The sequence below is a fragment of the Plasmodium coatneyi genome, chromosome 14 (genome assembly GCF_001680005.1).
Source record: "Plasmodium coatneyi strain Hackeri chromosome 14, complete sequence".
NCBI lineage: Eukaryota > Apicomplexa > Aconoidasida > Haemosporida > Plasmodiidae > Plasmodium > Plasmodium coatneyi.
The window spans coordinates 1,562,102-1,576,356 of NC_033569.1; the positions used below are offsets into that span (position 1 = coordinate 1,562,102).

At 41.8% G+C, this 14,255-nt stretch overlaps 2 protein-coding genes across 2 annotated transcripts; both read left to right on the forward strand.

The window, feature by feature from the left end:
- Positions 1 to 770: 770 nt before the first annotated feature.
- PCOAH_00054630 (Uncharacterized protein) lies at positions 771 to 12,485 on the forward strand (the record flags this gene model as incomplete). The annotated part of the gene is made up of 1 exon (XM_020062243.1): positions 771 to 12,485. One exon carries the CDS (start codon positions 771 to 773, stop codon positions 12,483 to 12,485), a length of 11,715 nt encoding a protein of 3,904 aa, XP_019917849.1.
- A 5-nt stretch (positions 12,486 to 12,490) lies between these two features.
- On the forward strand, positions 12,491 to 14,094 carry PCOAH_00054640 (Uncharacterized protein; the record flags this gene model as incomplete). Its single annotated transcript, XM_020062244.1, has 4 exons — positions 12,491 to 13,291; positions 13,438 to 13,552; positions 13,790 to 13,869; positions 14,050 to 14,094. The coding sequence occupies 4 exons, from the start codon at positions 12,491 to 12,493 to the stop codon at positions 14,092 to 14,094; spliced, it is 1,041 nt and encodes a 346-aa protein (XP_019917778.1).
- Positions 14,095 to 14,255: the final 161 nt, after the last annotated feature.

The window sequence follows — 14,255 nt, forward strand, 5'->3', positions numbered from 1 at the left end:
CAAGGTGCACCGCTATATTCTGCGACGAGCTCGAACTGTTCTCGTTTTCCTTTTATTCTTCCCCCCTTTTTTCCAAATATGTGCCATTTAACCAGGCGGCCAATTCGCAAAAAAAAAAAAAAAAAAAAAAAAAAAAAAATATTCATTCCATTCGATTGGAAGGCGCTCATTTTTTTTTTTCACATTTACGCAATTTTGTAGCACTCGAGAGGGGGCAAATGCAAATCCTACAAATTGCCGCTTCGTTCCCTTTGCCTTTGCAGTCAGAATAGCAGAGAGGCCACACACAGTGGTAGCGTCACGCGAGGTGGGTTCTACGTCGAGTTGGCCCCCTCCTCTGGTGTTGCTTCGCTGGTGCTGGGAAAGCTGCAAATGGGGGAAGAAAATAAGTAATTGGTCCCTTGTCATACCTTGCATTTGTATTACAACCGAATTGGGTGTAAAATACAACCAAGTCGTTAAGGGGTATGCATATGTACAATCCGCGTGTGACTCTTTTGCGTGGGGACGTTGTCGATGTGTCAGCCCATTTTGTGTAAAAACAACGGAGGGCTCACTCATCGGAAGCATTCTGCAGAATTGCATGTCCATTTGTGCACGTCCCTCGTCAAACTGGGAGGATACATTGTAGAAGATAAAATAGATTGATCCTAAAAAGGGCAACAACAGAACGGTGCGTCATCCTGCGTAGGTGGCGTAGGGAACCCTCATCCCCTCCTCATACATATTTAACACGTTTATGCCGAACAACTAAATGACCGAGGAAGACGATGGAAAAGTCCAGGTGCGTCATCTGCGGGTCGACCAGCTTCCGCATAGAGGAGGCCCAACTCGTCTGCAACGAATGCAACTACGTGAACGAAATTCAACAGGAGCAGTTCGAAGACGACTATGAAGACCGCCAAATAGAGGATAATTTAAATAAGGAGTACCTTGAGAAGGACTTTTACGAAGTTTTGAAAAAGCTCTACAAAAATGATAAGATAATTGCTAAAATTAAAAATTATGTTTTCAAAGATAATGATGAATTTTTTGTAAAGTACCAGAAATTGTTACTAAACTTTATGTATGTCTTTATTTCGGAACATCATTTGCCTCCTCTCCTATACGATGAAGTGAAGAAAATTTGGTTCTACTTACTCAAGGTCAATATAATGAATGCAAATGTGTATGTCCCTATGGGGGATGCAAAAGATTCAGTCAAATCTGTCTTCGAAGTTATTCGGGCACAGAAATTGAAAGATATTTCTGCAGACATTTTATACAATGGGAATATCATTAAGGGGATTAAAAATGTAATTAAAAAAATGGGACTCAGTAAGTCCTCCCACTTTTTCATCATACAAAAAAGAATTATCAGCGAAACGGGAAAGTCTTTAGAATTCCTCCCTAAAAAAAGTGAAGTCCTTAAAAGGTCCGATGTTAAACTGTTAAATCTGTACAAACAGACTGCCCTCTTAGATAGCGAAAAAAACAACAAGGAAAATTTTTTAAAAATTAACGAAATAATTCATAACATTAGGAAGTCCAAACGGGCAGACGAGGGGGAAGAAGTGGACCAAGATGGAGATCACAATTTTGCCATTTCAAATGTCGGTGCGAATAGGGAGGCTGCAAATCCAGGGGGATATTCAGTTCATGCGAAGAGGGAGGAAGAAGACATCCTTTCTGATCAGCAACTCATGGAGGCACAACCCAGGCTAAACAGTTTAGGAGACAATTACGAAGATTTTAATATGTATGAGGGGGGTGCTGATGGGGATGAAATGTTCAACCTGGGGGACTTCCCCGAGTTGGACCAATTTGGACAGTCGGACCGGATTAATCAGGAGGAACCTCCAGACAAGGCCGCTATACCTCACGTTACAGATGCCCCAAAAGATGTGGAAAACTTCCCCCAAGACGAAAATTACGCGCAAGGCGAACGAGTGTACCACTTCTGCTCCTCCTTCATAATCAATCAGTTACTTAAACATAAAAAATTGTTGAGACCGGTTGATCCAAATATATCCACAAATTATATGAACAGATCCGTTAACTACACCAATGTTATCGACTTATTCTACCAGCATGATTTTTTATATTATTTCCACGAGGAATTGAGGAAAAAATGCGACATTGAATTTTTGTCCTTCTACGATATAATGCAGGTGTTCAAAGGGGAATACGATTATCTGTTGCCCCCCTCTTTGGGCCTCAGCAAAGGTCCGTATATCCCCCCCAGTGAGGGCGAAACCACTGACAGTAGTCCCCCCAAAGAGGACATCCTTCCGGAGGAGGAACACCCCTTCGACGAACTTACCCAAGTGAAGGACGATCCAGGCGATATCTTCGGTTTAGACATAAACGAGGTTCCCTCTTATGAGGAGCTAAAAATGGAACAGTCATCCATAGCTGTACCATTAACAGGTGACCTACTCGAAAAAGCTCCTCTACCGAGTGGCGATGAACATTCCTCCATTGTTGAATCTTTGAGGGATAATTTAAGTGTAGGGGGAGAATTCTCCGAGTTTTTAGGCCCCAAGGACGCCCAAAGAAGTGGCGACAAGGCAGAAGCAGGTGACCTACTGACGTTGGACCAACTGGAGGGGCTATATGAAGACGGGTTCGGGGAGGATGGCGAACAGAATGCCCTGGTCGAAATGCTGAAAAGTGGCCAGCTGGACAGAGAAATCGCAGCACACAAGAAGCACAAACGTTCCGCTGAGGAGGTAGAAAAAATTTTGAAAAATTACCAAAAGTACGTTGAACTGAGGAAAAAGAGCGGAAAGGGTCTCCTGCAGAACGAGCGTGCCGTTAGGATTGAAACTCTATCTGATGATGAAAGGTTCGAGGGAAAAAAGGGGCACAAAAAGGGGGGTACTCAGGGGGGTAAGGATCCAGTGAGCAAACCCGAGGAAAGGGGAGAGGACATCGACCTGCTTGGTCAGCTATCCCCCCGCATGAATCAAATAATCGACGCTGTGCCAGAGTATGACGTAGAAGGTGTTCCTTCCCCGGGTGCAAACAAGGTAAGTTCTCCTCTCCTCCAAGGGGAGGCAACAGTTGGAGTACCACCAATGGCAGAAGCGGGGGGGAGAGAGAAGCCAATCAAGAAAAATAGCAACAATTTGGGTAGTGGCCCCGGTAATGCTTCCACCACCACGAGCATACGCACAGTGTATAAAAAGCTGGAACACGTGAATAAGATCAAACGGGAAAGGAGCATAACCATTGAAAAGCACTCCTACGATAATGGACTGAAAAAGGCACAGAAAAATTATAGCAAAATTGAGCTATTTGTCAAGGGGTGCATATTAACACAAATAAAGGAAGAAAATTTGAAATTAGAAAATGAAAAAATGCTCTACATTCCCGATAGGTACCTCATCGATTCGTACATTTTTGATGGCCTCTACGAAAACTTCCTGTACATTTCAAACCTAAGTAAATTCAGAACCATGACGATAAAGCATATATATAACGAATACGTTAATTTCTTTCTAAAGGATTACAGAGAATATTTAATAGACGATGAGGCATACAAATTTTCCTACAACTTTTCCTTCGACTTGCTCTTCTACGTGTTGTACTACTCAATGAAAAGGTTGCAGATTCAGTGTCTCCCCCACAACCTTACCAATTACATCAATTTAGACAACTTTAATCTGTATAGAATTTTTAATAACGTTCCTGAATTGCTGCAAAAAATTTACAAAGACGAATCTTCTCTTAATACATTCCCTTTGAAAAACACAAATTTTTCAGAAATTAAAAAGTCTTTTTTTATAAGAAATTTAAAAACTGGCGTACCTTTTCTCTGCATGCACAATTATGAACACACCAGTAAACATTTCACACCGGAAGAAGAGAACCAAATTAAGGCCAACCAAAAAAAAAAAAAAAAATTACATCCTCACAAAATTACCTACTTTAAAGATTTCAAGCATTTAAATAAAATGAACAATTTTTTCTCCTACTTTAATAGAGCAAAATGGGTAAAAGAATTACCGCTTTTTAACTCCTCTTTAATTACAGACTTGTATAGCCAAATTAACGACTTGGTCTTTAAATTTCAGCTGCCCAATTTCGTGCAAATCTATTCCATGAAGCTCCTTCACATGACCATTTTCAAGTACAGGTTTTATAAGTTCCTCTTTAATGTGTATAGCAATCAATACGATGATATGCACACAGAATTAAATAATTTTTACTCTTTCAAGCATATACTCAAAGATTTCAAAATGTTCTATACGAGGAGAAGCGCGTCTGTCTTTTCGAAAAAAGAAATTAACAGATACATTCTCTACTTAATGAAGAAGGAGCTTTATCTTAAAAAAAAAATTTTACAAAAAAAAAAAATTTTTCACAAAAACAGTGGACAACTCAATTATAAGGTTTACAATAAATTGAACTACTTTTATCGTCAGAAATTTATCTGTACCTTTTTTATCACCTTGAAGTATACCCTTTCCGTGGAAAAGAAAAGGTTCTATAGCATCGCTGCTGCTTGTGTCCTCACTGCCTGCAAGTTCTACTACCCCATGTTCAACTGCGACTTTTTCAGTTTCCAAAATATGTTCATTCGGGATAAATTTGAGAGCTTCCACGAGGCTAACCACTACCACTGTCATATGCAGCAGGGGGTGCACCTCTACAATGGGGGAGGCCTACAAGAAGGCCCTCACCTGAAGGGGAAGCAGAGAACCAAACGGGACGGTCAGGACGCACCTGTAGAAAACCCCCCCATGGATAGTTCCCAACACATCAAAATAAAAGCGGCACTCAAAAGAGCTAATCACAAAACGGACAAGTCAAAGGAGGCAACAAGTCCAGAAAGTCAGCCCCATGGAAGAAAGCGGAAGTTACCCACACCGTCGGGAGAAGTGGATTCGCCAAAAGGGGGGGCAGAGGCCAAAAGGGCAAAGCGTGTCGAAAGCAACGGGGAGGAAGTTCCCCCGCTTGGCGATGGAAACTTAATGGGTGAATGCTTAAGGAAGGATCACAGGGGTAATAACCACACCGATTATGCATATGACCACTACAGTGAAATCTTCACCGATTCATCCGAAGAGGCTTCCTTCTTTCTCCCCACCGATGGAGGGGAAAATAATCATGGCAAGAACGAACTGGAACATTTTTTGGCGCAGGATTACTCTACAGATAGTAGTGACTTTTGCTGTGATGAACGCATGCGTGGCAATGCCTATGGTAAATTTCATAGAGAGATCATTTTTGAGGAGGCACCCACGGGGAAGATGCCCTCCCAGAGGGGCAGGAAAACCAAAATGAAAACAACCCCCCCTATGCCTATTCGGAGAATACACTTTAAGGCATCCATCCAGAAAAGCACTTGTTATTTTGTGCCCATCCCGAGCATTATGAAGTTGTTTTTTAACTACAGACGGTTTGCCTCCCGTGACACCACATTCGACTCCCTCCTGGACGTCAATCATGACGGTGCATGTAGTTCCCCCGACGAGACGGACGAAGAAGAACAATACATTTCTCACGTCGCATCAGGAGGGAACCCCTCCCCTAACACTACACACAGGGGCAAGAAAGATAGTGTAAAGAAGACGCTTATTAATAAGAAGCCAGAAAATGTGAATCGTAAACAAAAATATCCGAATCACAATAAACACCCCCTGCCACGCATTTATGTTAATACTCAACAAAGCGTTTCATCTTCAGGTAGGAATAAAAATAGACATGGAGAAAAACCAGTCATTCATTCAAAAAAGTTGAGGGTACATCAGAACCCGTATTGTTGCAAGGAGTTGTTAGATGCACCACCTACGGTATCCCCTCTTGAAAGAAAGGTGGATCAATTGAAAGGAAAGCTGTTTCAATCCCTTTGCTTAAGCAACTGCCCTCAACATATAGACCATTTCAATTTCGACGTGAAGAAGTTACTTCTATATAATTCGATGCGTAGCTTCATGAAAGAGTGTGGACTACCCCCCGGTGAGGGAGAAGCACGCAACTTACTCAGTGAAGAAGCATCTGAATGGTTTTTTCTTCTCAAGATGGTGTCATCTTGGGGAGAGAAAGGTACATCTGAAAATTCGAATCTGGGGATCAACCCCTCCGGGAGCTTCAACTCAAATGTGGATGGAAACCCCATAGGGGAAGGTAGCCATATCGGTAGGCGCATCAGTACCGCTGTTCATAGCCGGCCCGGAGCGAACCACCCTAGGAAGGACAAAGACGAATTTGTAAACTTCAACGACGAAACGGTGGAACAATTCATAAAGGCGAATAGTCTCACATGCAGGGAAAAAAATCTGTACCGCGCACTGAAAAAACAGAGCAACATTATCGATGTAGGTAACGCAAAGGGGATAACAAACGATGAATCACAAATAATTAGACAAACACATTTAATACATTCAAAGAGATACGAAATTCTTTTCTTCCGATACGTCATGTATGAGTACTACACCATGTTGCCGCTTTTGCCAGATTTCCAATTCATCGTAGACACGCTAAACGTATACATGACTTATACGTGGAACGTGTATCACACTCTCTTTTTATATTACCAGATAAAACATACCATAGAGGAATTTTTCAAATGCTTCACTCAAGTTACAAACATGCTAGACTATTTTCTCCTAATCATGAAGCGTAAAGAATACATAGATGCAAAACAGTTTAATTGTTTTTTCAGGAACAAGTACAGAAAAAAAAAAAAAAAAATTTCTTACAATTTAAAAAGATTGTTCTTCGTCCTTGAGCTCTTCAGTGCCCTATACGGAGTGAAGTCTAAAATTCCCCATCAGTCCAAATTTTCCCCAGGCGAATTTTTTTATAACAATTGTACCCTTATATATCACAGGAAGAAGCAATACGCAGAAGGGGTCAATAGAAAAAAAGAAATCCGTGCTCGTTTATCTAAGGTGTTTAAAGGGGGTTACTATGAATACCTTAACAATATGCTCCAGAACGTCTTCAACCTCGACATGGTTAAAAGGACGGTGAAGAGAAAAATGAGAAAAGCACGAAATGCAATACACGATATGATTAGGAATACCTACATGTGTGATGATTATATTCATTCGTATGTTTTCCCTCCTACACGGAAAACCCTATTCCACATAACCGTGCGGCATATCAAGTTTTTTAGCCTCAACTTTGAGGGAACCCTAAACCTCGTCAGGGGGAATTATGCCACTTGTCTGGATGAATACTTCGAAGCGATGGATAGGTGCGGCTTGTCTAGCTTGGGCGATGTTGTGACGGTGTTGTCTGTTGGTCCCGCAAATAAAGGAACCAACCGAGGTGGGAGTTACCCTATTATCTGCTCACCCAAACGGCGCAGAAATGCACATGGTGCTCTATCCAAGTACCTAACCCTAACTCTAAACATGCAGAAGAAAAAAATGCCAGTACCCTACCTCTTCTGTGACAGCAGCGCTTCATCCAGCAGGACCAAAGACGGCATCTACTTTCTCCACCATGACAAATCAGACGTGATAAACGATTGCATCAACTTTGTGATGAGGAAAAATTACAAGGTTCTAAATAACAAAGAACTGAGCGACATTTTAAAGTATAAAGTGGTGGTGGATGTGCAAGGGCAGGTGTGCAAACAGTTGGAACAGTACCAGGATAACGATGCGGGGCCCCACTTTACTCGAAGCACTTGTTACAACATAGAACACGACATAGGATTCTACCATATGGTTAAACATTTAAAATATTTTAAAAAAATGAGAAGAATTATCACACAGCCTGGGGATATATTTCTCCTCTACTACCTAAGTTACTGCACCAACTTGTTCAAAAGGAACCTTTTCTCACGGAGCGAATTATGCACCAATAATTTTTTAGCAAGACGGATACTCTATTCCTTCCTACCTGACATTTTTAGGTGGAACAAAAAATCAAATAAAAATTCAGCCGTTATGAAGAATAAAATTATAAATTATATGCAACTGTTCAGGTTTATCCTTCGTCGAAGGAGGAACACATTTTTGGGATCCGAGGGGGGGATGTTCGTCTCCATCTGTGACCCCTCTAGTAGGTGCCCCCATTTTGGCGAAAAAAAAAAACTTTTTAAAAATTGTCCTTCCACAAGTGCAGCAAAATCGAATGGCACCTCCATCCGGTGTGACGAGCAATTTCAATCCACATTGCCCCTTCGGAGGGACAAAAAAGGGGAACCTTCTAACTGCACGAAATGGCTTAACTTGGTGGATGTGTCCAAAAGTTATGAAAATTATACAAAGCGTTTGCGGTACCCCCTTTCGAGTACTAATGAGCTCCTCTTTAATAAAATTATTTTTTTCAATCTGGCAAATGAAACAGTCCTTAGTGACCTATGGCAGGAGGGCAGGCACCCCCCACGGGGAGGGGAGATCTACCACCGTAGTGGTGAAGACGCTTCAAAAAGACACAACCGAAAGGGGAAAGGAAATCAGATGAAAGAAACTCCCGCAATAACAACCCCGATGGAGCGGATCGCCTACTCCCTCATTCTGGACAATTTTATCAACCACAATAAGCAGCTCATTTTGATCAGAAATGCGAACCGTTTTTACACCAACTTGGAGGAGAAAATTGAGAGGAAACTTTACAAAGTCAGAAACGGTATGAAGACCACCACGAACAGCACTACGAATGACAGTGGCAGCGTCAGTGTGTGTTCTTCGCTCCCCCTCGCGCTACCACCTGCAGAACAAAACAAAAGAGGGAGGAAAAAAGGAACAAAGATAACACCCTCCTCTGTAGACACCCCGAAGATAGTAAAATACATCGTACAAACAAGGTACCAGAAAAAGTGCAGCGTCTTAACATCTATATTTCAACAAATGGATTCAAGGATTAACAATCTGCCCTATAACATTCTACCCAAAGAAGACCCAATCAAAACTGTAGTCACCTTTGAAAAAACAAATGTGCGTCAGGAACAAAACGTAATAGAGGCGGTAGACTCCATCAGCTCGATTCATTCTAAATTGTTCACACAGTTGAAAGGACTCTTTTCTACTGTCCCTTTAGATGGGTTCCTTATTAGCCACCTGGAGAAGCGATTCGCGCAGATGTTCCCCAGGGAGGACCTAAAAGAGGAGCTTTCCTACTTCGTTCATGATATTTATGCCAAACTGAAAATGAGTGCTTCGAATGGGGTCGACGTCGCAGAGGAGCACCTACAACGGGGTAAAAACCACGCCATCGAAAGGAACGTTAGCGAAAGAGATGTCAGCGAAGGAAACCCCCGTGGAAGCGAGCCAAGTGACGCCCCCACAGAGGAAGACGAATTTCTTTACCTCTCCACAGATGTAGACTCGTACAAAACAGATTCCATGTACCCACTCCAATTGAAAAAAAATGAAGCATATCGTGATCTTAGAAAATATTTTAAAAAAAATCAAAAACAACTAAACATAGCTATGGGAAATAAGGAGTCTTGTGAGTTTAACAGATTCAGGTCCTTTTTCAAAGAAGCGGAACATATTCGAACTGATGACATAATCATACACGAGTGTTACAGAATATTTGCCAACGTTTTTAGGAAGATGAGTAGCTGTTTGAGCCACTTTCACGATAGGGACGTCTGTGGGGCACCATTTTACAGGCGCCTATTCGAGTGGCATAGCAACCTCAACATGTACGACCCTTTTTTACTCATCCATAATAGACACCACCAGTATGATAAAGCAATAAGGGGGGATTCATCTAGGCCGATTGTTCCCTCCGAGGAAGGGAGAGAAGCCCAAGGCAAAATTAAGGGTGACACAAATGGGCGCTTCTCCACTACAGTGATGAAAAAAGGGAAGCGAAAAAGGTCCTACAAATTGGGAGGAAATTTCCACGCAGAACCGTACATCTGCATCTACAACGACAACACCTTCTTCAACACAAACGACGCGTCTCTAACAGCGGAGGTCACCAAAACTGATAAGTATGAAGAGTCCCTGCTTAATTACAGCCTGAACAGAAATTCGCATTTTGAGTTTATGCCCAATGTAAACAGCTTCACATTGAGGCTAAAAAACGATTACATAAAAAAAAAAAATAAAACGATATATCAGCAAGTGAAGAAGAAACAAATACACAAGATAAGATACGTGCAGAATGTTGTTCGGACGGGTAAATACACGTACTTTTTTTTTTCCTGTCTAGCCTACCCAATGAGTCACATTCCCAGAATCATGTACCTTTTCTCCATAAGGTATTTCCCCTCACTTTTTGTAAAAACAGCGAATTATTTCAACTACCTTAAGGTAGACCACCACTTGTGGCAATTTCTGTCTACCTGCCATGCCAGCACAGTTGATGAGATATTCAAAAATGTGAACAACAAGAAAAACTCAGAAAATATTTTCCATTTCTTACGTTTTAGAGGATTCTACGTAAATCCATTTTCCTTGCTAGGCAGTATATACTACGCAAAGGACATTCAACTTTTGTGCTCCAAATTTAAACTGTCTTTATGCAACTACTTTAACACGCTTCACACAGTTTTGTCTGTGCAGAATATGAAGAGAGAGTCCAGGGGTGTTATGCAGGAACGGGATAAGCTTGGGTGGGACGACCGAAGTGAAGCCGGGGGAGAGCATATCATCTGTGACAAAACTCAGATTGATCAAAAATCATCAGGGAGCGATCCAGATATGTTTGGCCAAATCCACAGCCTGTTGGACGTCCCCCGGAAGGAGTCAAGCGAAGTGACCCCCCCAGAGGAGCAGGACAGCAAAAGCGAAATGACAACCTCAAACGGAAATGCAAGAAGAAAAAAAAAAGCAAAAAAAAATTACAACGATTCGCACAATTACATGACGGAGATTCACATCCCAACGACCATAAAATTTTCCGACGACGAGAAGAACAACATCGAAGATGGTAAAATAAATAAATTTTTTGAAAAGATCAACCCTAAAAACAGTAATACCTTTTCCAAGCGAAGTCGTGAAATTCGAAACATCTCCCTCCTGGAGGATGCAATACAAAGAGGAGATGAAATGAGGGATGACTTAAAAGACATGTTTTTTACAAGCGAAATGAAAGAACTTTTATCCAGAGAAAACATCATGGAGGATGATGACGATAATGAGAGCGAAACTTTCCTGCAACGTGCTCCAAATGTTAACACGTCCATTACGCACAATGTCCTTGCGCTGCGGCCAGTCGAACGGGGGGCAAAGAAACGAAAACAACGGGAACAACGGCTTTGTACGGAGAGTAAGTTGGAAAGTAGACCACCACATACATCTAAACGGTTAGGTAACCTTCCGCTAGATCGATCCTACAGCGACCAACTTGTGCACACCGAAAAGGAGGACCATTCGAATTTGCACTACTACCTGTTTGGAGATAACGAAACGAATCTTCCTTCAGTCATTGAAAAGGAGAAAAAGGCTTCCCAGCGGAAGGCATGGTCTGGCCACTCCAAGGCAAACAATGGAGAAGCGGAAAAAGTGTCTGAAATTGCCGAAATGGTGGGAAAAGAAGACGAGACGTTCACACAGAACATCCCCCCACAGAACGACACAGGTACAAACAACGACTGCGTGAGTGAGAAGCATTTTGAAATGTATGATCAGTGGGTGGAGCAAGTCGAACGGGACAGCCAAAGTGACCTGCACGGAGGTTCCCACGTGGTGCGTAGTACCACCAGTCACAATATCAGCGTCGGTGTGAGTCATAGTGCAAGTTGGAACGAGAGTCGAAATGCCAGCTTATTTAGTACGAGCCGCAACCCGAGCGTGAACTACGTGAACTTGCGTAGTAGCAATGGGGGACGGAAGATGCATATCCACAAGGTTGGTAAACTTCGAAACAAACGAAGTGGTAGTCACTTCAAACGGGGAAATCTCTCCAAGAAGAACATTCCCCCGAAGGGAGTAGAGCGCATATATGAAAAGTGTCTTCGAGAACACCTGGACACGGAAATGGCCAAGCCTTTCTCCACCCCCTCAGAAACAATAAACCTGTATAACGTTATTTTAAATTCGCTGCATAATGAGATCCTTCTAAAAAATGATTCCATCACCTATTGGAAGTACATAAAGAAGACCCCCTTGGAATTTAACTACATCGTATATAAGGAATTTTCCACACACACAAGTTACTACTCAGAGCCCTATGACAAAAGTGTGCTGAACGAATTTGTCGACATTTTTTACACGCACAAGTTTAGGGATAATTATTTGGGAAGTGCACGTGCGAAAACGGCGGGGAGAGGAGTAGGTCTTCTCCTACACGTAGGTGATACAGATAGGATTGACCCCGGTGGAGATAACCCCATTCTTGATGCACACAAGGAGGGCAGTGAAAGCAAATCGCAGGTGGACGAATTCTTTTGCCTGAATGATGAGCTTTTTGCGGCTGACGGGGGAGATGTCCTGTTGCCTGCGGAACGGACTGCAAGTGAAAGCGCCGACCAAGGTAATCTACAAGGTGATCTACAAAGTGATCAACAAAGTGATCTACAAAGTGCCCCCCTAAATGACCCACAGGATGATTTGCAAAGTCCCCCCAGGAAGAAGATAACATAAGGAGCATGATGAACCAATTTTGGGAGGACGAAAATCTCCTGGAAAATATGGAAAAAGAACAAAAGTATATACACATGGAAGAGACAAATGAGCCACACATTAACGATGAAGAAAGTACTACTTCTCAGTTTTCAGACTACTATGACAGCAATGCAGACAGTGAAGCAGATCATTTGAATCAGGATTCCTACACGGTGTGCTCATTCTACCTGCACAAACCGGTGTATATCTTCGATGAGCAGAGTGAAATTAACCAATTGGAGAAGGAAACACATAAAAAAAGGGACATAAAAAGTGATAACTGTTTATCTGCAGGTGCTGCACAAACTACGGATGACTTATTTCTCCCCCTCAAAAAAGACGCTCTTTCAAAGTACATAAACCAAAGTGACAGGAAACTTAAAAAGGTATACAACAAATTGATAAAAAAAATGCAGTACCATAAAAATGCCAAACAGACATCCTACGCAATTTATGACAAGACAAATAACTTCCTCCTGTATGACTATAAATGCTCCATGTATAAAAATATTTGGGGGAATTTTACAAAAAAATATGTAAAAAAAAAAAAATATATAAACATGAAGAAAGTTTTCAACGGGGATAATCTAATCGTCAATACAATCGCCAACGATATTTATCCCTACGATCAGGAGGTCAGAAAAGTTGTGCAAATATATAAGAGGAATAAGTTGTTCCTAAAAAATGCCAAACAGAGACACATTGCCAGTAAATATAGACATTCCTTTCCCTGGGTGGGAGACAACATGCTCGTCTGCCCCAACGACGTGGATCTGTTCATCATGGTAAGGCGGATCAACCATTCGTCTTATCACCTCAGTTTCGATCATATTAATATATTTACGTAGTACATACACCACTGTTTGACAAACAGACGTCCCAAATAATGCTCCCCATTTATTATCGCTATTCAACCCAATTTTTCCTACAGGCCGGGTACAGCTCCGTCCTGACGCACCAAAATACGTCCTACTTAAAAAATTTTAATTACCACTCGGCAAATGCGTTTATCCCTTTATACCAGAAAACTCTGCCAAGGAATTTAGGTTCGTCGTGGAGAAAAAAAAAAAATAATAAATAAATAAATAAATAAAGACGGCATGCAGACACTGTACGCCGTGATGCCCCACATCCTGCAGCAGCAAGCGGGGCTTTAAAATGAGAGAAATGTAAATGAGCGTGCAAATGATATGCGTATGCACAAAAAAGGTGCACATGTGTACAACGCAATAATGACATTAACGCAATCGCCGATGCAATTTGCACACTTCCCCCTTCTGCAGAACACCTCAGCACAATGATGTGCCTACTGGTCAAGGCCTTCAGCTCCTACATGGGATGCCCATCCCACGACTTAATTACGGTAAGTACATTGTCACATGGTCATTTCCCTATTTTTTTTTTTTCCATGTTTTTTTAAAAAAAATGCAGACAAATTGGGGCCCTGCAAATGGTTCCTATCTCCGTGCACGATTAAGCTTCCAACATGGATGCGTTGAACATTGCGTGAATCCCTCCCCTTCACAACGTTTCCACTTCACAGGCTTGCAAGGAAGTGGAATGTATATTCTTTCGCTTTTGTCCGTAGAGGGCAGTCGTCCTGGATTATTCGCGTTTTTTTTTTTTTTTTTTTTTTTTTTATCTGTTATGAACAAACATTTGAACGCGTCTATCCCTGTTAAACAATCAATCTTGACAATTTTTTTTACCGCGTTGCAATATTTGAAACTTCGTCACTCCAAATGAGTG